This window comes from Argentina silus (genome assembly GCF_951799395.1).
Source record: "Argentina silus genome assembly, chromosome: 14".
Classification (NCBI taxonomy): domain Eukaryota; kingdom Metazoa; phylum Chordata; class Actinopteri; order Argentiniformes; family Argentinidae; genus Argentina; species Argentina silus.
The window spans coordinates 4,312,318-4,336,723 of NC_139668.1; the positions used below are offsets into that span (position 1 = coordinate 4,312,318).

Sequence of the window (24,406 nt, forward strand, 5' to 3'; positions counted from 1 at the left end):
AAACGGGAATTACCCCTAAACGATCTACTGAGTCTGCCCCTGTGTCAAGGAACCTGTTACAGGGCCATTGGCAGTCACAATGCTAGAAGGATTTTTTTTAAAAAAGAAGTTTTTTTACAGTAGAGGAACTGTACAGGGGGGTAGTGGGGGGTGAATAGGTCTTTAGGAGGGATAGTCAAGATGTAACCTGAAGAGATGGGTCTTCAGTCTATGGCGGAAGATAGGTAGTGACTCTGCAGTCCTGACAGCAGTGGGAAGCTCGTTCCACCACCGGGGCGCCAAGACAGTGAAAAGCCGTGACCGAATAGCGCAACCGCTGCATCCTCTGTTAATGCTACTGTTAATACATATATACTGCTAGACTGCATTACCCATACAGCTCATATGCTGCTACACTGTTCATACTGTAACTATTTATTCTGCTATAATGCTACTGTTACTCATATACTGCTATACTGCACTGCTATATTATACTGCACTACTACTGATCATATATTGCACTACCTGTAAATACTGTTCATTGCACTTTCTGCTATTTTGCACTTCTGGTTAGACGCTAACTGCATTTCGTTGTCTCTGTACTTGTACTCTGCACAATGACAATAAAGTTGAATCTAATCTAATCTAATCTAATCTAAAATCCTCATAGAGGCGGCGGTGCCAGGCGGCCAGCCAAGGTGGAAATGATGGTTTGGGCCCATTGCTTGCAAGTAGGGAGGGGCTGTTCCCTTTACCACCCGGTAGGCGAGCACCAGGGTCTTGTGCTGCTTCTCTCGTGAGGAATGTACGTATCCTTCTGATGTTGTAGAGGAAGAATCTACAGGAGCACACTGTCACTGTGATGTTCGCCGCACAGGATAAGTTGTTGTCAAGGATCACCCCAAGATTCTTGCCTGTCTGGGAGGAGGTTACTGTGGAGTTCACTCAGTGATGGAGAAGTATTAGAGAGGACAGGCTTTTCAAGGGAGGAAGAGCAGCTCAGTCTTGTTAAGGTTGAGCTTGAGGTGGTGAGCTAACATCCAAGCAGAAATGTCTGCAAGACACGCAGAGACACGTGTTGCCACCTGTGAGTCAGAGGGGGAGAAGAGAGAAAGAGTTGAGTGTCATCTGCGTAGCAGTGGTAGGAGAAACCATGCGAGGCAAGAGATTTGGTATAGAGGGAGAACAGTAAGGGCCGGGCCTTAGGATAGAGCCCTGGGGGACCCCAGTGGTGAGGGCGTGTGAAGAGGACAGCGACCCTCTCCACGTCACCTGGTAAGAGCAATTGGCCAAGTAGGATGCAAACCAGGAGAGTGCAGAGCCAGAGATGCCCAGTACTGAGAGGGGGGAGAGAAGGATCTGGTGGTTTACTGTGTCGAATGCAGCGCACAGGTCCAGAAGAATGAGAACAGAGGAGAGGGAGGAAGCTCGACCAGAGTGGAGGGTTCAAGGAGGTTGTCCTGAAGGAGATAGTGAGACAGTTGGTTGGAGACAGCACGTTCAAGGGTTTTAGATAAGATTGAGAAAAGGGATAACGGTCTGTAGTTATGGAGAGTTGGTTTCTTGAGAAGAGGCTTGACTGTGGCTGTCTTAAAGACAGATCTTGTGGATAGAGAGGAATTGATTATGGTGGTAAGGAACGGAAGGAACGGAAGGAGTGGAAATGGATAGGAGAAAGGGTGAGGGGATAGGATCGAGAGGGCAGGTGGTTGCCTGCTTGGATGTAACCAGTTTTGGTATAATATCAGGGGAGAGGGGGGAAAGAGCTGATAAACCAAAGAGTGAATGTAGCGCAGTGGGTTTGGGAGGAGTGGTAGCAGTGTTGGGAAGAGGTTGAGAGAAGGAGCTGCTAATGTCATCAACCTTCTTTTCAAAGTAGGTGACAGTCATCTGACCCTGAGTTAAAAGATGAATGGAAAGTGATGGGATCACAATATTTTCTCTTATTTTTGCTGAAATAAGGACAAATTACCAAACAGAAAGTACATACAATTGTGAAAAAGTATTTTTGATCTTTAAAATGTACATATTGGTGCAATTACATTCATACATGCCTATCATATTTGTATAAACTGGACTGTGCACATAATACTTTGCTAAACATGATTTTTACTACCATTGTAACCCCACAACACTTGTAGTATACATCAACTGAGTTTCAACCATGAGGGATGTCATATGAAAAAATGTTGACCTTTTACTGTGGCACAACAGTTAAAAGTGCCAAGCCTAGATTGCATAGGGAACACATAATGGACTGTATACAAACTATTTTCCAAGGCTAAACATGATTTTTTACCACCACTGTACTTGACTTCACTTCTAGTAAACATATCAACTGAGTTTCAAACATGAGGGGTGTCATACAAAGACTGATTGTCTATTAGCTATTGGGTATTATTGGGAATTATCACTACTAATGACTTACTAATGAGTCAAATTTAACACCTCACCATAGTCATTCAATTGGAGCAATCTGGATATCATTACCAAGGTAACCATACATATTTAAAGTGCCTCTATTAGTGCCTCTATCTCGTGTTGTGGAACATACTCTCAAAATATATTTAACCACATTACCAATTACTTTACAAGGACAAAAGTTGAACTACACTAAAACTATCCTTAAGAGAAACACACACAGTTGTAAAAGCATTTGTTTCTACTTTCAGTATTACATGTAAGCTAGCCAACAGATAATGTGCAAGACGGTGTAAAACCACATCTCTCTCTTATTCAAGAGGAGTAAGAAAACTGCCATGATGCCATACCTGTCCATGATGCCATGAATCTGGAGTGGACCAGGACATGATGCCATACCTGTCCAATGGCATTTGAGCGAAAGAATAACATTACTGTATTGACACTCTTGACCATGACTGCAATCACACATATTCAGATTATCTTTGTAGGAAATTGATATTATGGTAAGAATGACTGATTTCATTGTTTTGATGATAGCAGGTAATTTCTGTATCACAACAGGTTGATCCAAATTTGGGACAGGGCGTGGTAGAGCCTCAGCCCTGACAAATACGTATTCTTCAAAAATGTACATTACTTGTTAAATAGACACACCTATAACAATAATAAGAATAAGAATATTCATAAAAATTCATCATCAATAAAGTTACATCGAAATATTTTATAAAAACCAAGGTCAGGAATAAAAAACGGGCAAACACCCCTTATTTCCTCTTGGAGTATCCTAATTAGGGTGAAGCAAATGCACTGGGTGTGGCGCTCAATTTGACATTTTCGTTTCAACTTGTTCATTTGGTTGGTAGGACAGTTGTTAACGAACGGTTTCATTTCAAGCAGGGGTAGAGAATTGCGCGGTACTGTTTTAATGTTTTAGAAATGGTGAGTATTCTGCCACTTACAGTATCTGAGTATGCCATGATTAAAAGTGGTTTAAACGAATGTTTTGTTTACTGAAATCTAATTCCTTCATCACAAAGTAAAACCAACCTATTCCTGTGGCCATTTGTTACACTCTGCAGGGCATCAAAGAACCAAGGGCAAGAGAATAGAGTGTCACCACCTTGCCTTGTGACTTGCTAGAACTCTATTGGATCAATGATTGTTTATCGATGTTGTTGTCCATCCCCTTTATTGTGTTTACAGATTGTAAGTTATTGGAAGAAATTGTCTGTTGAATAACAAAATAGATTACTACCATTCCAAAATTCAATCTTCTGTCTCTGACCCAAGGAAACTATTGTCCACACTGTGGTTCTAAATGTTCATGCTTTTTATTCGGGACATTTTGAAGAAGAATAAGAACATCATCTCTTAAGCAGTTTCATGAAATCCATGTAAGGGAAACAGCATCCATGTGTCTCCTTGGTGTCCTCCTCCTCCTCCTCCTCCTCCTCCTCTTCCTGTAAAATGAACAGAGACTATAGAAGAAGGGAAGAGAGATCATAAAAGAGAGACATGATTCACAGTATCTCAACATCAGTGACTTGATGAGTGGAGTGACTATTTCACCTTCTTGCACTCCTCCACCACCTTGGTCTTCTGATCTGAAGTTGCAGCCCTCCCCCTCTTCCACAGACTGCAGAAACTTCTCAACCTCCTCCAGAGAGAGGTCTTCTCTTTGGTGTTACTAGCCATGTCTTCCACCACAGCCGTTTCCATTGTTGTCTTCTCAGGGACAGCTTGCCCAATGAGGGAGAACACATGAGTCTCCTCCTCTTCCTGGATACTGGGCAGGGTCTGCTCAGAGCAGCCTGACCCCGCTGACAGGGGAGATCTGGCCCTGTTGTTGGATACCTTCCTCACAATAAGGCTGGTGGGGTACTTCTCCAACACAGGCATTCTTTCCTCACATCGAGGGTAGACGGCGAAGGGCCAGGATATGTCCACAGAGGAGGACTGGCTTAGGATCTCAGGGTCCTCAGCCTTCTTATCATTGGTATCCCAGACCTCTCTGGGCAGAGGTGGTGCACTCAGGGAGATTACAGAGGCCAGTAATTGATCCACAGAAGGCCTTGGTCTGTTCAAGGTAGTAGAGGAGTCCAGGACTTCGCTCACCAAGAGCCCAGTGAGGTCACTCACCTCCTGGACAAGTTGAGACATTTCTTCAGAGAGAGTGTCTAGAGTAAGAGACTGAAGTGAAGCACTTGGGCTTTCATCCATTGCAAAGAATTACTAAATAAGACACCAATAAACTAGTATCAATAGTGTACACTGTACGAAAAATACTGTAATGTTTAAATTGACCGCAACTGACGACTAAATCTTGATCCTGACCACTTGACGTCATAATGACGAAAAGTGATTGTATCATCATCAAAGATCACCATGACAACGAAGCTGTCTGGGGACAAACATAGAAAGTTTGAACAGTTTGAAGCTCTCTACGACACTCATCAATAAAGCTATTCTACCTATTTTTTGAGCGTCATATCATATTTTCTATTTGACATTCCATACATCCATACTTTGTACTGGTAGAAGTACCGTGCCCAGTCGCTAATATAGTTGAAAAACCTGCACAATGTTTCACCCCGTCTCCGTTTCTGGGATGATGGGGAAAGCGAAATAATTAACAGTCAATTTAATGACAGTGGTATCTAGTTTGACAGCCAAATATCTGCATTATCATGTCAGTGTTACAGCGGTGCGCGCTTGTTTGGGTGTCTTCAGTGACGTTCCACTTTACAAGCGTATCGTCAGATTCGTAAATGGTCTAAGCTAAATGGATCATTGGAACGTCCCTACCCTAAACCCTATAGCCTAACCGTCATGCTTTTTTTGTTCGGGTTAGGGTTAGGGTTGATGACATGCAACTGAAAACAGAATACAACTAAAAACTATGTTCCTGGACGAGACCTGCCTTGACTATGTCTAAAGTATAGAAAATACTGTAAGAAAAATTAAGCACTTTGAGACAATTTATTGAGTAAAAAGTGCAGATACATATTGAAATTGTATTTAGGTAACAAGGAAGTCCTTATTCCACTTGTGAAATAGCAAACATAACACTTGTATAATGTAATTTACACATTGCTACTACAAACAAAGTGTGTAAACTTAAACATAAAAAAATGCTTGTTCCCTACAGCTGAGATCTATCTTACTGTGTGATCACTGTAGGCCTCATGACATCATATCACCACCTTCAAAAGGTGACAACTTCTGGTGATTTCAGTTGACCAGCAGGTGTGGGGTCCTCCCCTCTCTCACCACAAAACAAACGTTTATAAAGACTACAAATTGTAGCAGGTTGATAATGTTAGATGAGAAAGTCTGAATAAAGTGTTCACATACCTTTCTTGTTTTGTTTGTTGATGTGTTCAACTTCACTGTACTTCCCCTCTTCATATCCTCCTCTTGACTTGTATGATCTCATGATGCCTTCTTTCACAGTAGACTAGATTGCACTCGATTATACTATGCAATTCATAGAACTGTTGTTAACATAAAAAAGTTATTTTGTCAATATCTAGTCATCATTTTTTCATCCAAATCATATTTGACTTACAAGAGGACGAAAATATACACATACTGTATATTCCCCTATAGATGTATCAGTTAAACCTTCCATGAAAATTCCTTACTTTATTCTGTAATCCATAGAATCAAATCAAAGTTTATTTATATTTATTTATTCAGGTTGCATTATCAAAGCCGACTCAAACTTATTCATGTCAAATTTCTCCCCGCTTCTCTGCGCTGTCACATGCTGCACATATGAGAGAATACATGATGACTGCAACAAACAGTATGAGAATAGATAAGGATATTTGAAAAACACAAGTTGGTCCCTGTTAAGATAACTTGATATTCAAGCAATTTACACTCTTTATGTCCCTGTAATTCATGACCTGATCTGCTAATAAAGTCTGTTTGGCCAAATATAGGAGGAGATATTCTGCCATTTGTGCAATGAATTCATCTAGCCAGCTGATTAAGCAAGGCTCTGCAATCATAAACCATTCTCTCTCTCATGTTTATTTTTGTGATTATTTTGTTACATTGAAGGAACACAAATGGCGGCACTATCAGTCATTTCTACCACAGAAGGATGTTCAAGGCTTTCACACGTCTTCACAACTACTAACTTAGTACACATTTTAAACGGTGATTGACCGTATCATTCTGTATGACTATTACATGAAAAATCAAAGAAATGTCAATTCCTCTTTTCAAATATTCAAAGCCCATGGTTGGAATGATCCTGGATTGCTGGCAGGAATCTGCAAAAGGAGACAATATGTTACTAAACTTCATTAACAACTAATAAATCCATATTGGTGGTCATCTACACACACTACATAATACTCATCATTATGTACCATCAGAAAACGTTGAAAGTTGAGAAAAGTTGAACACTTGGGTGGTGAATGGATGGCCTGTATTGCGCTGGTGACTGATCTGTCCCTACCTACCCTCTGAGAGAAAGGGGTGGCACAGGCCAGACAGGCCCTCTCTGGGGTGGCAGGGCTGTCGAGAGTGAATGGGCCGGTCAGGCCAGCCTCTGCCCGTGCTGCTGCCACTGCGTCTTTCATGGCAAAGAACACAGAACTGCCCAAGAACAGGACAGGCTCTCCGATGCCCTGCAGAAGGAACCACAGAACACCACTCTTCACTGGATACTCTACACAGTGACGTTTTGTCGTCACTGTTTTCTATGGTAGTGGGGCCAGTCCTGTTCGGCCCCTCTCTGTCAATGAAACACCATGAGTGGGGAAAATGGTTGTGCGCATGCTCAAAGTAGGCCTCTCTGTTGAGTGGGCCCCGTGTTCCCTAGTGGTTGAAAAAGGTGCTGCAGCCAGAGAAAGACAGTTGTCTGCCACATCTTTACTTTTGCTTTCCCGTGGGGTCTGCTGCATGCAAACTGGACTGGCAAAAGTAGTCATATAAGCAAGTGGTCATAGCAAAAGAAAGAAAGAAAGCTAACATGTTGGAAATAGAAGCTGCATGATTGCGAGTTCAACATATTAATCTTAATCTTAAAATATATACTGCTACTAGGCTATGTCTTGATGTAGGCTATATCCAACTGCGTTCATGACGGGTGATGTGTTTTGTTTGACTGTGGTTCCACTGGCATGCATCTGACCGTTTTTTGACAGTGGCCCCATCCAAAATGTTGGGGTTAAAAACCCCAAAAGACTATATATACATACTTTAAAAGACTACTCTAACAGAGAGATGTTTAAGGAGACAAATTAGCAAACAAATAATATATAAAGAAAATCAATCCAACCTTTGAGGAGTAGATGGCATGGGCGTTGTGACTGTCTGGCAGCAGGTAGATGTTGAACCTGAGGGGCAGGTCACAGACGGCAGGAATCTTATACTGAGAAGGACCTCGCGTGTACAGCATCCCAGAGGGAGAGAACTTCAGCTCCTCCATGGTGTACAGACCCAAGCCCTGGATAAATGCACCCTCAATCTGAAACAAACAAATAAACACAAACACACACACACTCTTATCAACATTTCATAAGCATCATGCAAAATCAAATGTGTCAAATGCGTTCTGAAGTCCATCATGTTTTACCTGACCAATGTCAATGGAGGGGTTTATACTTCTGCCAATGTCCATGACAATGTCTGTCTGCAGAGTCTAGACATGGAAGGACATCAACATCAGTTGTGTTATAGACAAAGTTGGTATGCAGATATGATGGGTGGGTCATGCCTGAGGTTTTCTCCCCCACCCATCTGAATTATCAACCTATCAGAAACCACAAAGTTGAATGAAGTTCATGAACGTTGATCAAATAGGCTTCACATTATTGTAAAATGATTGCAGGTAGGAATGCATATTTAGTAATTTGCTCTGGTGTACTCCGTCCCAGATGTGAAATTAAATTGGCTAAACTATGACAGCTACATCTTATTCTTGAGACATATGCTATGATTGTCACAATCAGTAGGCTATCACATGAAATGATTAGAATATACAAAAATACATGATGATGAACTCAGTCATGATAAAAAAAAATACAGCTACGTGATATAACGTAGGCTATTGCCCTGCAAGGCCATAAATTCACCGCAATGAGGTCGGCCAAAGTCACGGCCCACGAAGAATGACGGGTTCTCTTTCAATGATGTTAATAATAAGTGAATTGAAATTGTAGAGCAAAACTTTTAAATATTGTTTTTATTTTCAATGACTGAAAAAATGACAACGGAAAATGTAAATCAATATCACAATAATCTTGAATTGTCAGTTTTCATTGAATGACAAATAGGGCAGCCAATTTTCACAAACATTGAAAGGCACCTTAGTCTGGTCAAAAAGCAGATTTAAAGAAGGCCGATTTGGAGGGGGCATGTCGCTTGCAAATGTTTGGGAGAAATTGGGATGGTGTAATAAGAAAATGAGCCCCAGGTGTCTACTAATTGATACGTCTTGTTCTCTAGCCGCAGGGGGAATCTTGGTTGCAATCGGATAATCTCTTTCTTACCTGTATCTGATTTAACAAGAGACCAGCACATGGTCATCCCATTCCCAATATTGGTTGCAATTGAGCCAATAAGCTACACCGGGATGCAGCATGTGCAATCCGTGAAGTACCTGTCAGCACAGTACTTGAACCTGTTACACCAGAAACAGTTGCTCAGGTGGATGCAGAATAAATACCCTTCCCAGTCTGTTTCTGCATGGAACTTCAAATTCATCAATATCTGACATTGAACTTAATGTTTTATGTTGAGTACCCTGTCAAATCTGAATTGATGACATCTAAATGTCAAAAATGTAAATGTAAAATGAATATCTTCCGAGTTGGGGCGTATCCTTTACCTCCAAATATAAAGGACTGTATTTCGGTTTCTCAGCTAGTTTTTTTTTTATTATTGTATGCATGTACTGCTAATATCAATGTTTGTATTACATTATCATGCTAAGAAGCTGAGTGAAGACAGTGTGCCCTGCGCAAGTAATGGGACAGTGAAGCATTTTTTCTTCTTTTGGCTCGGATTTGATCAAACAATCACTACGCGGTTAAAGTAGAGATTCTCAGCTTTTATTTGATGGTATTTGTGTTCATATTGGTTTTACCATTTAGAAACCACAACACTTTTTATACATATTCCCCTATTTCAGGGCACCAAAAATAATGGGACAATTACTGGGGCTTGTCAGGCTCTTCTGGTTAGTCAGGTATGTTCCGTCACATCGTTTGTGCAGGCATAAGAGAGCTGTCGATGTCTAAAAAGACCTTAAAAACAACAACTTAAGATGGCTGCAGGCCTGGCAGAGCATCACCAGAGAAGATGCCCAGCGTCTGGTGGGGTCAATGGGTCGCAGACGTCAGGCAGTTACTGCGTGAAAAGGATTGTCGACAACTCTATCGTCTCACGCTCGTCTCACGGATGTGGAGATCAAGCTAATGGAGGTGTGTAACTTACCCTGTAGTCTCCAGTCAGACAGTCCAGTTCCACCTCACAGCAGCATGCTCCATAGGTAAAATAGGCATAGGGCTGGCCTTCCTGCTTCTTCCAGTCCATATTCAAGTCATGACCCCTACAAAATACATCAGCATATGCTTAGTGTTTTTTAGGATATTGCAGCTATCGAGCATTTTGATGTGATGAGTATTTTGCAAAACAGAAGACCCATTTTTTTAATGCATATAGGCCGACAGTGCTAACACTTAGTTTAAGCTGCAGCCGTGATATTTCACACAGACAAACATTGTGTTGTAGTAGCCTGTAGGATCCAGTACCTGTAGTATCCAGTCGCTGATAGACTGACCTTCTGAAAGAAGGCTGAGTTGACCTACATTCAAAATTAAAAACACAAATAGGGCAATGAGGGCCATCTTGGGAGATCTACAGTTTAATCTCTGAGAAGACCTTTCCCTGTTTTGACCATGTTCATGATCCTATAGCCTTAATGTGCTGACATGTGGTCATGAATGGAACATACCCAGCTCTGCCATGTGCCTGTAGGGTTAGTTTTCATGATGGGCTCCAGTCGCTGGTACAGAGTTTCACAGGCAGCCTAAGAGATGAGACAAATCACACACAACACTAAGCATGAAAATCTACCAACCCAGTGACATGTACTGTAAAGGCTCAGGTGCTGGAGAGACCCCCCAATAGTACCTTCACTGCCATGCCGTTGGCGTCTGTGCCATAGGAGGCAGCTGAGGGGCAGGTGTTGGGTACAATGCTGGTGTTGGTCTCTGTGATATGAATGAGGGAGGTGGGGATGTGCAGCTCTCTGCTCGCCACCTGGTGGCAAAATATGGTAGTGAAAAAATGTGGGACAGCAAAAAATAGCGCATCTGAAGGGGCTGTCATCATTCATTCACTGAAACCTTGCCAAACAAACTAAGAGTGTACCTGCTGCATTTTAGTGTGGATTCCCTGCCCCATCTCTGTTCCTCCATGACTGACAAGAACAGAGCCATCCTTGTAGATGTGCACTAGAGCAGCAGCCTTACACACACACACACACACACACACACACACACACACACACACACACACGCCATAATTGATCCCCTTGTAGTGATGTTCAATATGTGGATACCCCACATAAGTAAATACATAAATAAACACTATATTTGATTTAAAATGCTGCTTTGACAGCACTGGTTAAAGCTAACCTGGTTCAGGAAGCCTTCTGCAAATGCAACACCATACTTGATGGGGATGATGGCCATGCCTCTCTTTTTCCAGCGGTTCTGCTGGTTAAGCTCGGCAATGGACTTGTACCGATTGTGGTAGTCTGACTTCTCCTTGCATTCATCCCAGCATCGTAGGAGGTTCTCAGAATCAAACTCAAACTTGTAATGAGTGCGGGAAATCCCCTTGTACATGTTCATCTCACGTATCTGGTCAGAGAAGAGAAAATACAGAGACAAACTATGAATAATCTGTGGCATCATTGGTGCAGCGACAGTATTCATCAATACTTGTCCTGGTTCCCTCCTTGACCTCTGCAGCAGCGCGACCCATCGTCATGGCCACGTCGTTGATCATGCTCTCTGCTACCATGATGCTCTGGGGCACGCCGAAGCCCCTGAAGGCGGTGTTGGAGGGCAGGTTGGTCCTACATGCTGTAGATCGACCTCGCAGGTTGGGAATGTTGTAGGCGTTATCCATGTGAAGAAGAATCTTCTCAATGACCTGCAGAGGGAGACATACCGCATTAAATGGGTCTGCCATTAGAGGCAGGTGACATTAAAGGGACACCATTTTTTTTTTTTTAAACCTCATTCATTATCTCCAGTGATGATTTTATACATTCTCTTATCAAAAAGATTAGAGATCAGCTCCGAAGCAAATTGCCTCCTAAGTACTATGAAGTCATTGGGGGTAAAAAAAAAAAATGAAATTAGCATCACCAAAGTATGAAAAATCGATATTAATACTGTGTCTGCTGAGCTTTATCTGGATGAAAGGATCTGTCCTGAGTCTGAATCTGTGGCTCTGTTTAACTAGTTACTGGAATGCATGAATGTAATGGAATGTTGACATGGAATGTTTCCACTCCAGGGATTAGTCAGGCACATATCAACAATTGGAATTGCTTTCTGTGTATTCAAAAATAAGCAATCGAAATAGATTGGTGGTTCAGCAGGAGATTGCATCAAAGGTAGGGTTCATGGAAATTGATAGTTAGCAATCCAAATCAATGGTCGGTTTGAGGAGAGAAGCATGACTTTTTTGCAAATTGCAGTTCCTATCTAGCTAAGATTAGCTAGGTGCTGTAGAAAGCGAGCAAGCATTTTGTTCACTAGGAGCTAGAGGTAATGTTATAGCTAGCCTATTTGTTTTGGGTGGTTAAGTCCAGCAGTAGTTGTTACTGCGGTAGCCTATCGTGTGTTCGGTAACGTTATGTTCATGCTGAATATTCAGTGACACTATTATTATATTGGCCCAGCCATTCTGCATGGTCTGTTTTCTGGATAAATGTAGGCAGTTTACAAACTGTGACGATTTTGACAAGAAATAATATCACATAGCAGTTTGTTACCTAGAGATAGTGTGCAGCTAAAATCAGAAAAATTGGGAGTTGGCTTGGCTGCCCCTTTCACCATTGGTGAAGTGTCCCTTTAACTTCGATGACATGGTAGTAAAGATTGAATGTTATCATTATCATCATTAGCATTCAAAAACCTCACCAGCAGTGACTCATCCGCAGTGTTTCCAGCGTTGGTATAATAATGTATATCAGCAGCGGTTATTCTTCCATCATTCATATAGCCAACCTGGGAACATCAACAGTCAAATCAAATGATCTATCAAAACATTACATAATACCATCCTATAGATACAGACAAGACAAGTGACAGCACAATGTCAATGGTATCAATGTTTCTATTACATTATCATACTACGAAGCTGAAGGGGCACAATGCATAAAAAGTGTTGTCATTTCTGAATGGTGAAACCAATATGTACACAAATACCATAAAATAAAAGCTGATTTAAAATCCAAACCTTTGCAGTAGAGAGCCAAAAGATGAAAAAAAAATGCTTCACTGTCCCATTATTTTTGCAGGGCACTGTATATCTACTGTGTCATCTCTGTAAAGCTAACTGAGGAGAGTACCTTGTATCTGCCCAGGACAGGGTGGCGAGCCCCTGTGATCAGCATGTCCTCTCCTCTCTCTAGAATACAGCGCACTGTTTGGCCAGTCCTGGGAAGAGACCGGGAAACTGTCTATTAGGCTTCAGATGAACACCAATGGGTTTAGATTCAAAAGTATTTATTTGAGTTGAGATCTGTCATAGATCATAAGATCTAGTTGCTAAGTACAAGCCGTGTTACATAAAACCTTAAAACCTGGGAAATGTGATCATTCAATGATGATCAAGAGTAGATGATTAACGAGAGGTGCTCTGTGGTTCTATGTTAAGGGGTACCCGTCCTCCGTAACCCTGTCAGGACTTACTTCCACGCGGCCACAGAGGCGATGCAGGCTATGATTGTCGTTTTGGTAAGTTTCCCACCGAAAGCACCGCCAATCCTTTTCACATGACACGACACCCTGTTCGACGGTATGTCAAGCGTCTCCGCTATGGATTCCTAAAGCAAGGCCGATCACACATGTTCGGGAACAGCTGATTTAGGCTGTTACTGTACAGGAGGCATGTATATATATATGCCATTTAGCTGACGCTTTTATCCAAAGTGACTTACATTGCAGTGAGTGCATACATTTCAGTATATATGGTCCCAGCGGGAATCAAACCCACAACCTAACCGTTGTTAGCGCCATGCTCTACCAACTGAGTTACAGCATGTAAATAATGACTTCCGGTCTAACAGTGAAACCCTGGTTATGTTCCTGATCCTGGAGACGGAGGAGGGAGAGAGTTCACCTGGGTGTATGTTGGGTGTTGACAGGAGATGTACACGTTGAGCTCCCTCTCTTCTCCTGAGGGCACAATCAGCATGCTCTGTGTCTCCATGTAGAAATGCTCCTGGCCACCGAGCCTGACCTCACCTGAGAGACAGGAGCCAAGAGGGTTCAGCACACGGACGTAACAGTTACAAACACAACACTAAAGAAGACATAACAGACAGGGGATAACAGAGAGACACCCATACCCCCACCTTGATAAACTTGATCAACCGTTTCAAAGGCCGCCGTCACGTTGCCCCTCTCGATCTCTCGCTGAGGCTCAAAAAAGGACTTTTTCTCGATGGCCTCCTACCACCATGAAACAGAAGGACAAACAGGTACAAATGGAAGAATAGACTAGAGAATACTAGAGTTATCTTGATTCAAGCTACTGAAGGCATCCGTTTATTCAGAGTGACATGACCTGACACCTACTGTACTGTATGTCTAAATAAAAGGAAGACAGTGTGTGTCATGGGAGATGTAGTGTCATGGGAGATGTAGCGTCATGGGAGGTGTAGCGTGTCATGGGAGGTGTAGTGTGTGTCATGGGAGATGTAGTGTGTGTCATGGGTGGTGTAATGTGTGTCATGGGAGATGTAGTGTCATGGGAGGTGTAGTGTCATGGGAGGTGTAGTGCGTCATGGGAGGTGTAGTGTCATGGGAGGTGTAGCGTGTGTCATGGGAGGTGTAGCGTGTCATGGGAGATGTAGTGTCATGGGAGGTGTAGCGTGTCATGGAAGGTGTAGTGTGTGTCATGGAAGGTGTAGTGTGTGTCATGGGAGGTGTAGTGTGTGTCATGGGAGGTGTAGCGTGTGTCATGGGAGGTGTAGCGTGTGTCATGGGAGGTGTAGCGTGTGTCATGGGAGGTGTAGCGTGTGAAGTGTTGCTCGACTGACCTCCACAGTGAAGATTGGGCCTGGCAGGTCCTCGTAGGTAATCTTCACAGCCGCTGCACCTCGCTTAGCATGTGGCTTTGTGTCAGCAACCACTGCACACACAATCTGTCCCACACACGACACCTGGGGAACAGAGGTGGGATACAGATGCCTGACATTAACTAGAACAAACGTGGCATTAACATTTGTGCACCTGTAGCGGAGTTTAACACCCACTCAGGAAAAACTGACATCCATCCAACTGAATTTTAGAAAACACAATGTTGTATTAATATTGTTTTTTGGTTTTATCCTATATCGGTCATGACGGAAAATGGTATGGTGCAGCGATCTCTAAATCCAAATATTGTATAAACGTATGGAAAAGGATGTTGATTCACTGTCTTGTGCCAACCATACAATGAGACAATGGAAAATAACTGTGGGACAACGTTAAAACCAAACCTCGCCCAGTAGAATGTAGTAATACCATCATACCATGTTGGTTTATGGTTGTCATTTGATGGTCATCATCCAATGTTGCTACATTTTTATCATGGGTTGAAAATGAAAGTTTTTTTAACATAGGCAGATGACAGTCAGTATTAGACCATCTCACAGTTGAACATAATAGCTTTTAAAATGTTGCCTATTTACATAAATACAGGTTTTCTGTTTTCTGAAAAACCTGATAGGGTATTTTGAAGTCCAAGGCCTGGAATAATAATGATTTTAATAATATCTGTAATATCAAGCCCAATGATTGGCTGTTAAATATAGCCCTCTGATTGGTTGTTAAATACAGTCCTCTAATTGGCTGTTAAATACAGATCTCTGATTGGCTGTAATATCAAGTCCTCTGATTGGCTGTAATATCGTTTTCAACTTCAACCTTTCAACCGGTTTTTAACCTCATGTGCATGGAGTGTCTACAGTAGTACCATCATCTCATTGTTGATATAGGCTATGTACTGTATCATGTTCATTTTTCTAACTTCTTACCATTTGTGAGCCTAATGGAGGTGCATAATCTATTTTTGAAAAAATAAATTATTGCTCAGATAAGTGAAATACAGGGGGGGGGGAACTATAACAGATCAAAATTGTATCCATTTGGTTAGGAAGTTCATGTTACATCAACATTAGACTGTTAACATTGCATTTACTTAAATAGGCAACATTTTAAAAACTATTATTGTTATTACTGTGAGGTGGTTTGATGCTGACCGTCAATGTTTAGAAAACGTTATTTTTCAATCCATATGCAATCATGTAGCAACATTAGATCATGAGCATCAAATGACAACCTTAATTCAACATTGAAAAATAACCATCACATAACAACGTCGAATAAACAGTTAATTCCAACTAACCAACTAACCAACAACCATCAAATAACCAACAACCATCAAATAAACATTAAAAAGCAATACTCTCACAACTGTTGTACAACATCAGTTTGGTTAGTTTTTGACTGTTGCACAACTGTGACACAATATAAAATGCCCATGGAGATACCTCTGACAACACACTGTACAAGGTAATGGTGAAAAAACACAACACAAAAAGTAGTACCTGATCCTCAGCCAGCAGTTCCTCGTCTATGCCTGTGAAGGTCCGGAACTTCTTTCCTGGGATGTCCTTAGATGTAATGACCTCCACCATACCAGGGAGTCGGAGAGCCTCACTCACATCAATGTCTCTGTTAGGGGTACAGTAACAGGAGCCCTATACTTGGATAACCAATACAACATCTCCCGTAATGGGCAAGTGCACTGAGTTCATGCTTACCAACCTAAGCATAACAGTGAGTGAATGAGTACAAAAAGTATGTATAATAGGACAGAATACACAACGGTGAATGGTGCTTATGGAGGAAGCTTAGAGGGACAGTATGATGAAAATAGTCCCTTTAAAAACATTGCGTGGGTCTTACATGATCTTGGCATGTGGTCTGGTGCTGGTGACAAGGACCAGGAACAGCTCTCCCTCCGTCTTGGGGATGTCATCACAGTAGACGGCTTCCCCTGTAGCCTGGCTGACGGCTGAGCGATGCATGATGGGACGGCCCACAGGGTCCTGACCGCTCTGGCCCTCCGCCACATGCTGAACCAGACACAGTTAATGTACACACTCACCAATCATACATACCACAAATACACATACCTCAACTTGTCACACGAGACGGACAGAATGACGTTTTTCAGACCTGGAATTCCTGCATGCTGGGCTGCAGCTGGTTAGGGAGTGGGAGTATAGCGCTCCTCATCTCTTTAGGCAGGTCCTCCGTGATCACATGCTGTAAAAGGACAAGCAGAACCAGTGTCATGCTTGTGTCATATCCTGCTGCTACTGTAGTAAGAATGTTCTTGTACTGCCTTACACTCCCCTGTATCCCAGTCCACTATACAGTATGACAATCACACTTTAAAACGTGAAACTATCCAGATAGTGTCATCATTAGCCCACATTTGAGATAAAAGGCAGAGGGACTAAAACACACTGTCATACCATCTCTCTGAGCTTCTGCTGCATCTGCAGGTTGAACTTGAAGAGGAAGCTGAGAGTCAGGGACCTACGGAACTCCACTTTTCCCCCAGGGGCATCGGGAGGGAGGGCTAGCTCATCCAGCAGGAGTGTGTATGCCTCACTCAGGGTCTGCTCATCCCAAGGCCTCAATGGGGGGGGGCAGGGAAGGTACCATTACCATTCAAGACAACATAACTCCCTGATCACTCTTTTACAGTCTTCAATGTTGGTGTTCCCCTGTAACAAACTCTTCTTAAAACACACGTTGAACTAAATTCTCCCACTCCTAGCTGGGAGAGACCTTCCACACCGGAAGAACTAAATTCTCCCACTCCTAGCTGGGAGAGACCTTCCACACCTTCCAGTACCTTCCGATGAGGGCTGCACATGTTTTGGTGGCACTGACAGTGCATGGCCCGACGCCCCCATAGTAGATACTGAGCTCCTGTACGTGGCTGGAGCCCTCGTTGAACATGACCCTCATCCCAGAGGTCACGGTGGCCAGCGCGTTCTCCTTACGAGGAGCCTGACGGAAGGCCCGCATGAACTCCCCCTGTCGCATAAAAATGGAATCTTAATCATAACCAGAGAAACAGCCTGGTGGGTTATCATCAATCTACATATGATTCAAGAAATTACAATAGTATGGTATACAAGTCAGGGCTATAGCCTTACTCTGTAGGCCGCATTTCACTTGGGCTGGCATCAATATAAGGCATTTCCAAGTACTTTCACAATACTATATATGCCATTCAGCTGACGCTTTTATCCAAAGCGACTTACATTGCAGTGAGTGCATACATTTCAGTATATATGGTCCCAGTGGGAATCAAACTCACAACCTAAGCGTTGTTAGCGCCATGCTCTACCAACTGAGCCACAGAGGACCAATACAATACCAATACAAGTGCTGAATTGTTTCTAAGTTAACATATTGTGTATTCCCATCTTAACCAGACATGGCAAGCATAAGAGAATCTCCCTTTTTAAGTGGCTTCTTACCCTTCTGGATATTGGGATGAAAACAGATAGGACAATCTCATCTGGTTTTAAAGCTGTTTTTCCAAAGCCCATAAAGAAATCTTTATTCAGTGGGATCTCTTGTCTTCCACCTGGTATACCGATAAGGAGCAAATGTATCAAAGCACTACTTCAGTCAGATTCATAGACACAAAATGAATCAAGACATAGACTACTGATAACTCACCCTTTGAAATCACATTTAGTTTGCAGTTGCCGGCGGCTAGGACAGGATTCAAGTCTGAATTTGGATAGGCACTGACAATGTTGCCCCCTATGGTCTGGGGGGAGAAACACAAACACATACAAACACACACACAAACACTAGAAACACAGGAAATAACATGACAATTAAGGGAAGTTTCAGTAGACACTCTGTGTGCTTGCTCAGCTGGCTAACAGTATGGTAGTGGAAGACGTTTACATAGTGAGATCATTCTAAGTAAGATCAATAAGCTTTTGGTGACCATTAAACATTCTGAGTTGTACAATACGAACGGTATCAAAACTATTTCTTAAGGGTTCTTCATTTTGACTTTTCTGAACATTATGAAGTTGGTTTGGTGTTTCTATAGATTTAATCATGACACGTATAAAAAAAAGAAATCATAATAAAAAATCATGACACATATTGCGCTCTTTGCGTTGTGAGCACACTGTGTCCATATAACCTACTGCTGAAATGTGCAGAATCAACACAGAAACATTATATCACAATTAGTTATTATTCTGCCCACCCTGCTCAATGGTAGGGGAAACACTGCCACATATATTCCATGTCTGACATAAATGTATCAAGTTTTCATGAGGACATGATCTGTTCTAAATGAAGGTTTATCCAAGGACATAATGTAATGTTCTTTTCCATTGTTCTTTTTCAAATTGAAACAACAACTCATAGGCTACTCCTCACGTAATTCATCCAGGCTGCCATTATTGTTAATTCAGAATTCAAAAAATGTATTACAATTATACAAATTAAATAAAAACATACAATTAATGTCAGCTAACAGATTGGGCAAGTGAAGACGCAGATGAGATACTGTTTCACAACAAGCCCCTCCATAAGAATTCCTGGCGAGGTGAAAAACCTCTAATTAAATGTGTGCAAAAGGCCCGTTGGCTGTCGCGGTACCTCCGCTCAACCACCGCTCAACCATGAACGTTTTAAACACTGACCTACCGTACTGCTAATATCAATGTTTCTATTACCTTAACAAACTATGAAGCTGAGTGAATACGTTTTAAGCGTCCAAAAAGCCTAGCATTTCAGGCACTTTGTATGGGGTTTACGTGCGTGGATCAGAGAAAAAAAACTGAGAAGGCTGCTCTGGTGTAATAGGTAACGTTGACTACTGTACAACAGGAGTCTATCAACTCTCACGCTTGTCTCACCCATGTGGATTTCACCCACGTGCTCTAGCAGACCTGTCAAACCCCTAATAAGTCATTTAAGTATGACCAATAACAGTGTGTTGCTTCACAAGCACACTCATTGTCCATGTCTGGTCTAATAAAGAACCCCTGAAGCACTAGTGTAGGGGGATTTGGACAGTCAACTCTACAGAGCTGTTAGTAAATGACTGAAGCTCCGATCCTACTCACAGCCACGTTGCGGATCTGCTGCCCTCCCAGGTTCCCCAGCTGCTGTAGGAGGGCTGTGAACACCTCCGTCTTCTCCTGGACCAGCTCCTGGACCAGCCTCTCCAACACGCCTCTAACCACAGTCAGACTGCAGCCTGCCCCGATGCACACACCTACACAACACACATCAACACACGTCAACACACACCTACACAACACACATCAACATCAACACACACCAAACATCAACACACAACTACACAAACACATGGACCACCAAACTGTTTATCAAACTTGTCTCTCTCTCTCTCTCTCTCTCTCATCTATCTACACTCTTAAAATAAAGACAAATGAAGAACCCTTTTAGAACCCTTTTTTCTAAGAATGTATCTATCTTTCTTTCATCTAGCAATTCATCCAACCAAACTCCATAATTAGACTCTCACTTTCTTTCCAATACCCAGCAAATCTAGCTAGCTATCTATCTATTTGGACATCTGCACGCATCTATGATCCAAAACAATGGAAATCTGCGTAGAGATTGTCAGACAGACACTTTTTCAGGGAGGTGCGCAGACCTCCACTTACGAGTGGAAGGTTTAAATCAGTCTCTCAGTGCTGGTTGAGATGACCGAGAAAGTGTATTAGCAGGCAGGAGAGGACACTCACCCTCTGGGGTCTTAGTAACCTCACACAGCTCCACAACTCTGGTGGGCGATATTATGAAGGGATGAAGAACCTTTTTGAACTTGATGTCTGGACCTAGAAAACAAATCACCAAGGCTGCTGTTAAAAGTAACTCTTTGTTTGTTTTACAGAAACTGTTTAATGGAGACAAGTATTGTACTGGACAGACCTCAGACTAATATTCTTTATCAATAAGTGAGTTAATTATTTCCCAAACCAATGTTGGTGTTCCCCATGACTAGGGGGGCTTGAGGGTGTCTGGTCTTCAGGTCAACCAACTCCTCCAGAGACACGGGGGACACCCAGGTGATCCTCTCCCCACGGAACGTCTGTGTGCTCTGGATCTCGGTCTCCGCCATCATCTGGCCAGAACGGGATGGGAAACAGACTATGTTATTATCTTGTGTCATAAATGGTTCATTATAAAAGCTAACTTCCAGTCGCTTTATATGAATAGTACATTAATATGATGAATATAAGTCTGTTACAGTGACCCAAGTTAATTCTTATGATTCTCCATCTGATCACTAAAGCACTGCTTCACATGACTAGCCCTGGCGCCATACAATCAGTTCCGGAGGAAAGATCAGCTCCTGGGTAGGGTCGAGTGGGGGGAGGTCTTCCTTGTCAAACAGCTGTGGATGCCCCTAGAAAACAGAGTCAAGACGGTTGGAAAATGTGATTAAATGCATTTCAACTCGAGCTCAGCTGAGCTCATAGCGTGAAGTGGAAACTTTATAAACATCATTACTGATCTGGTCAAACAAAACCCTGATGAGAAATTCTTGAAGGGCTCCTGCTAACATATTAATAATGAATACAGTACAAAGAGAGGGATACGTCACTCACGTTCTCTGATCTCTCAGGAGGCCCATCTCCGTTCTGGCAACAACCACCATTACCGGTTTGACAACAGTTTGATTCCTTCGGGTGGATTGCAATACATAATTTCATCATTTACAGTGCAAATACAATGCACACAATAAGAACGCAATTACATCACAATGTGTCATGTGATTCAGTCTCATGTATTGGAACCCTTGATTCCGACATTATCAAAGGTCACTATCAGGAACTGAAATCTCATTGAGGTCTTTGTTATATAACTTAATATTTTTTTTGGATGTGCATTCAACAAGTTCCAGTGATTCTGTACTGCTTCTACTGCCGCTGAAAATACTGGTACATCTTAGCACCTAATTAATACATGTATAGTTAAATAAATAATATATAATACATAATATAAATCAGGACAGAAGATGTATTTCAGACCAAAGGGTGCTTTGAAAGACTAGGTCATGCTTCCAGTGATCATGTCAACAGAGTAGTGTTATCAACAGGCACATAAATACATTTCTCCATCACTGATCTGGAAGCCACAACCCTGGACATCATACCCTTCTCCAGTTAATCCTGTTAGGATGGGCCTTGTATTGACACCTCAAACAGGATTATGGATACATGTATGTCATAATGGTGACAGTACAGGATTCCTGATCAACTCTAGGATTGAGGTTGTGGTTTATACCTGACAGAATGTTTTGCAGCCATCAATTATTGGACGATATCCTGTGCACCGACACAAATTGCCTGAAAAACAACCACAGAAACCCAGAGAGATGTGCAATTGTGCTTACAGTACATCTTTGTGTGTGTGTGTGTGTGTGTGTGTGTGTGTGTGTGTGTGTGTGTGTGTGTGTGTGCGTGCGTGTGTGTGTGTGCACGCAGTGAAGTACCTCCAAGAGCCTCTGTGATGTCCTCCATCGTGGGCTGGGGCTTGTTCCTCAGCAAAGTGTACATGGACATCACCATGCCTGGCGTACAGAACCCACACTGAGAGCCGTGGGCCTTGGCTATACGCTCCTGCAAACACACACGTTCACTAGAACAGTTACAGTACAGCACATTGATACCAATCCAGTAACGAGTTGCAGGACACATGTACTGTATCATAAGCACCAATGTCCTTAGAGGCTCTGTACTGTACCTGTACTGGGTGGATTCTGGTCTTGGTGTTGCCGATGCCCTCTACAGTGGTCACGGCTGCACCCTGGAGCTGACAGACTGGCAGCAAGCAGGCGTTGGCAGAGTAATGGCTATTAGGTGAAGGTAAACTGTCACTCACTGACTATTTATTACTGCCTGTCACGAGTATGTACAGTTATGTACGGACCTAACCCTGTTCCAGACACATTGGATTCTGTAAGACTGCAATTTCTTTTGCATCATTTTAAAAAGGTTTTGTGTGTGTAAAAAGGGGCTATTTTTCTATGGCTTTAGGATTACAAAAAGTCATTAACAGCAAGACAGTAAACACACTGAAAATGTGTTAAAAATGAACCATGTTGAATGATGAAAGGATACACAATGGTTTTGGTGTCAGGTTGGTAGCGGGACACCATGACAGTGCAGGCACCACACCCTCCTCCCCCACATCCATACTTGGTCCCAGTCAGCCTCACTGGGTCACACAGGGTCAAGGAAACACTGCTGCTATTGTACACACTGTATCACATCTTTCTCTGAAGCCAGAACATTATGTAGTCTAACGTGAACAGAGATAGCCATCTTTTCCAAGAAATAATAAACTCACAGAAACACAGGTCACACCCACTGACACTGTACTTGGAAAAAAGGCTTTAACACAATTATCACACCTCAAACTCACAACTCACTTGCCCCAGAAAATACCCACTTGAATAAAGCCAATGTATCACATTACAGTAACACTGTCGACCCACTGTCGGGGCAGTGCACCTGTCAAGTCTCAAGTTGGACAATATAATATGTTGAAGCAATATTCTGAATGCAAGGCTTGACAACATGATGACTATTGAAATCCTCAAAAAAAACATCCAATGAATTATGTTTGAATAATGACCACATAACACAACCATCAACTGAACATATCAATAGATCTCTGACATTCCATAATAATTTACAGTATATCCTACCATATTGGGCTTTTCATGATTCATACTTGACACATTTGTCAAGAAAACATTCAGGACTGGTCATGAAAAGTGCCTCCCACAATGAAGGCGCTTGCTTCATGCAGTCTGTGAGAAGTGACTGAGGTTCTCCACAGTGCCTCACTCCTAAAACTGGGTGAGCCTCGATCTAACGACTCCTACATCTCAAGCAGTCGGAAAGATCCTCGCTGTTCGCCAACTGCTCAACATGTCTCCTCTCAAACACGGCCTATATGTATGTCTGCTGTTGCTAACACTGGTCGCACTATAGGCTAGGCCTAGTTCAAATGTAATAACATAAAGTTAATAAGTAATCGAGTATATGGGTGCGACTATATGGGTGAGGGATCATCATTCAAATAGCCTACTGCAAAAGGAAATAATCATACTGGACTTAGTGTATTACTATTAAGCCTACTGTATTACTATTTATCTTTCAGCAAGGATACACCTCTCTCTGAGGTAAGACAACAACATCGTCTCTGGGTCGGCATGACTTTCAGTAACCTGTTTCACAATAAAGATTGCGTGTGTAAAGATTATATTTGTCTAATTGGTAGCAGAACATTATGTTGCTACGATGTGTAAAACAGAGGTATTTACCTTATTCCCGTTGACATAGAAACACAAACAGTCCGTTACTTTCCTCTGAGACATCGTTCTAATATCTGCAGTCCAGTCCAATGTTTAGGAGTTTAAACTCTCCCAGTGTCCTCACCCGCCCCCTTGATGACAGGAAAGGAATCCGGAAGATGATTTTCGCGGATTATACTTTTTTAACCTTGAGTTTCATTGGTCAGCAACACCCCCAAACAGTTAATTATTATTCAATATAAACCATGCACTTCGAATTGTTTGTGTGCGTGCTACAGCCACAGAAACCCGGTTCCAGAATGGGGATTCTTCATCGTCCTATGGTTGAGCT

General features: G+C 42.3%; 1 protein-coding gene across 2 annotated transcripts; it reads right to left on the reverse strand.

Annotated features, from left to right (window-relative positions):
* Nucleotides 1-6,103: 6,103 nt before the first annotated feature.
* Nucleotides 6,104-24,182, reverse strand: LOC310815461 (aldehyde oxidase 1-like). Of its 2 annotated transcripts, XM_083685242.1 has the most exons (35): nucleotides 24,085-24,182; nucleotides 23,931-23,988; nucleotides 22,874-22,970; nucleotides 22,497-22,605; nucleotides 22,246-22,372; nucleotides 22,038-22,099; nucleotides 21,359-21,433; nucleotides 21,076-21,156; nucleotides 20,727-20,871; nucleotides 20,492-20,584; nucleotides 19,844-19,995; nucleotides 18,426-18,519; nucleotides 18,221-18,330; nucleotides 17,587-17,771; nucleotides 17,201-17,363; nucleotides 16,899-16,988; nucleotides 16,626-16,795; nucleotides 16,265-16,391; nucleotides 14,711-14,833; nucleotides 14,024-14,120; nucleotides 13,789-13,913; nucleotides 13,359-13,492; nucleotides 13,016-13,103; nucleotides 12,585-12,671; nucleotides 11,395-11,586; nucleotides 11,064-11,291; nucleotides 10,798-10,893; nucleotides 10,558-10,686; nucleotides 10,379-10,453; nucleotides 10,176-10,228; nucleotides 9,859-9,973; nucleotides 7,997-8,062; nucleotides 7,700-7,888; nucleotides 6,879-7,046; nucleotides 6,104-6,686 (listed from the first exon to the last, which is right to left on the reverse strand). In XM_083685242.1, the coding sequence occupies exons 1-35, from the start codon at nucleotides 24,136-24,138 to the stop codon at nucleotides 6,636-6,638; spliced, it is 4,008 nt and encodes a 1,335-aa protein (XP_083541368.1). In that variant the 5' UTR covers nucleotides 24,139-24,182; the 3' UTR covers nucleotides 6,104-6,635. The 2 variants fall into 2 exon arrangements, with proteins under 2 accessions (XP_083541368.1, XP_083541369.1); XM_083685243.1 differs by lacking the exons at nucleotides 6,104-6,686; nucleotides 6,879-7,046; nucleotides 7,700-7,888; nucleotides 7,997-8,062; nucleotides 10,176-10,228.
* Nucleotides 24,183-24,406: the final 224 nt, after the last annotated feature.

Excerpts from the sequence above, each read along its gene's own strand:
- LOC310815461 (XM_083685242.1), bottom strand. The coding sequence starts at position 24,138 with ATGTCTCAGAGGAAAGTAACGGACTGTTTGTGTTTCTATGTCAACGGG. Across the intron at positions 16,796-16,898 it reads CCAGCATGCAGGAATTCCAG|CATGTGGCGGAGGGCCAGAG; the intron begins GTCTGAAAAACG and ends TGTCTGGTTCAG. Across the intron at positions 10,687-10,797 it reads TCCACACTAAAATGCAGCAG|GTGGCGAGCAGAGAGCTGCA; the intron begins GTACACTCTTAG and ends TTTTGCCACCAG.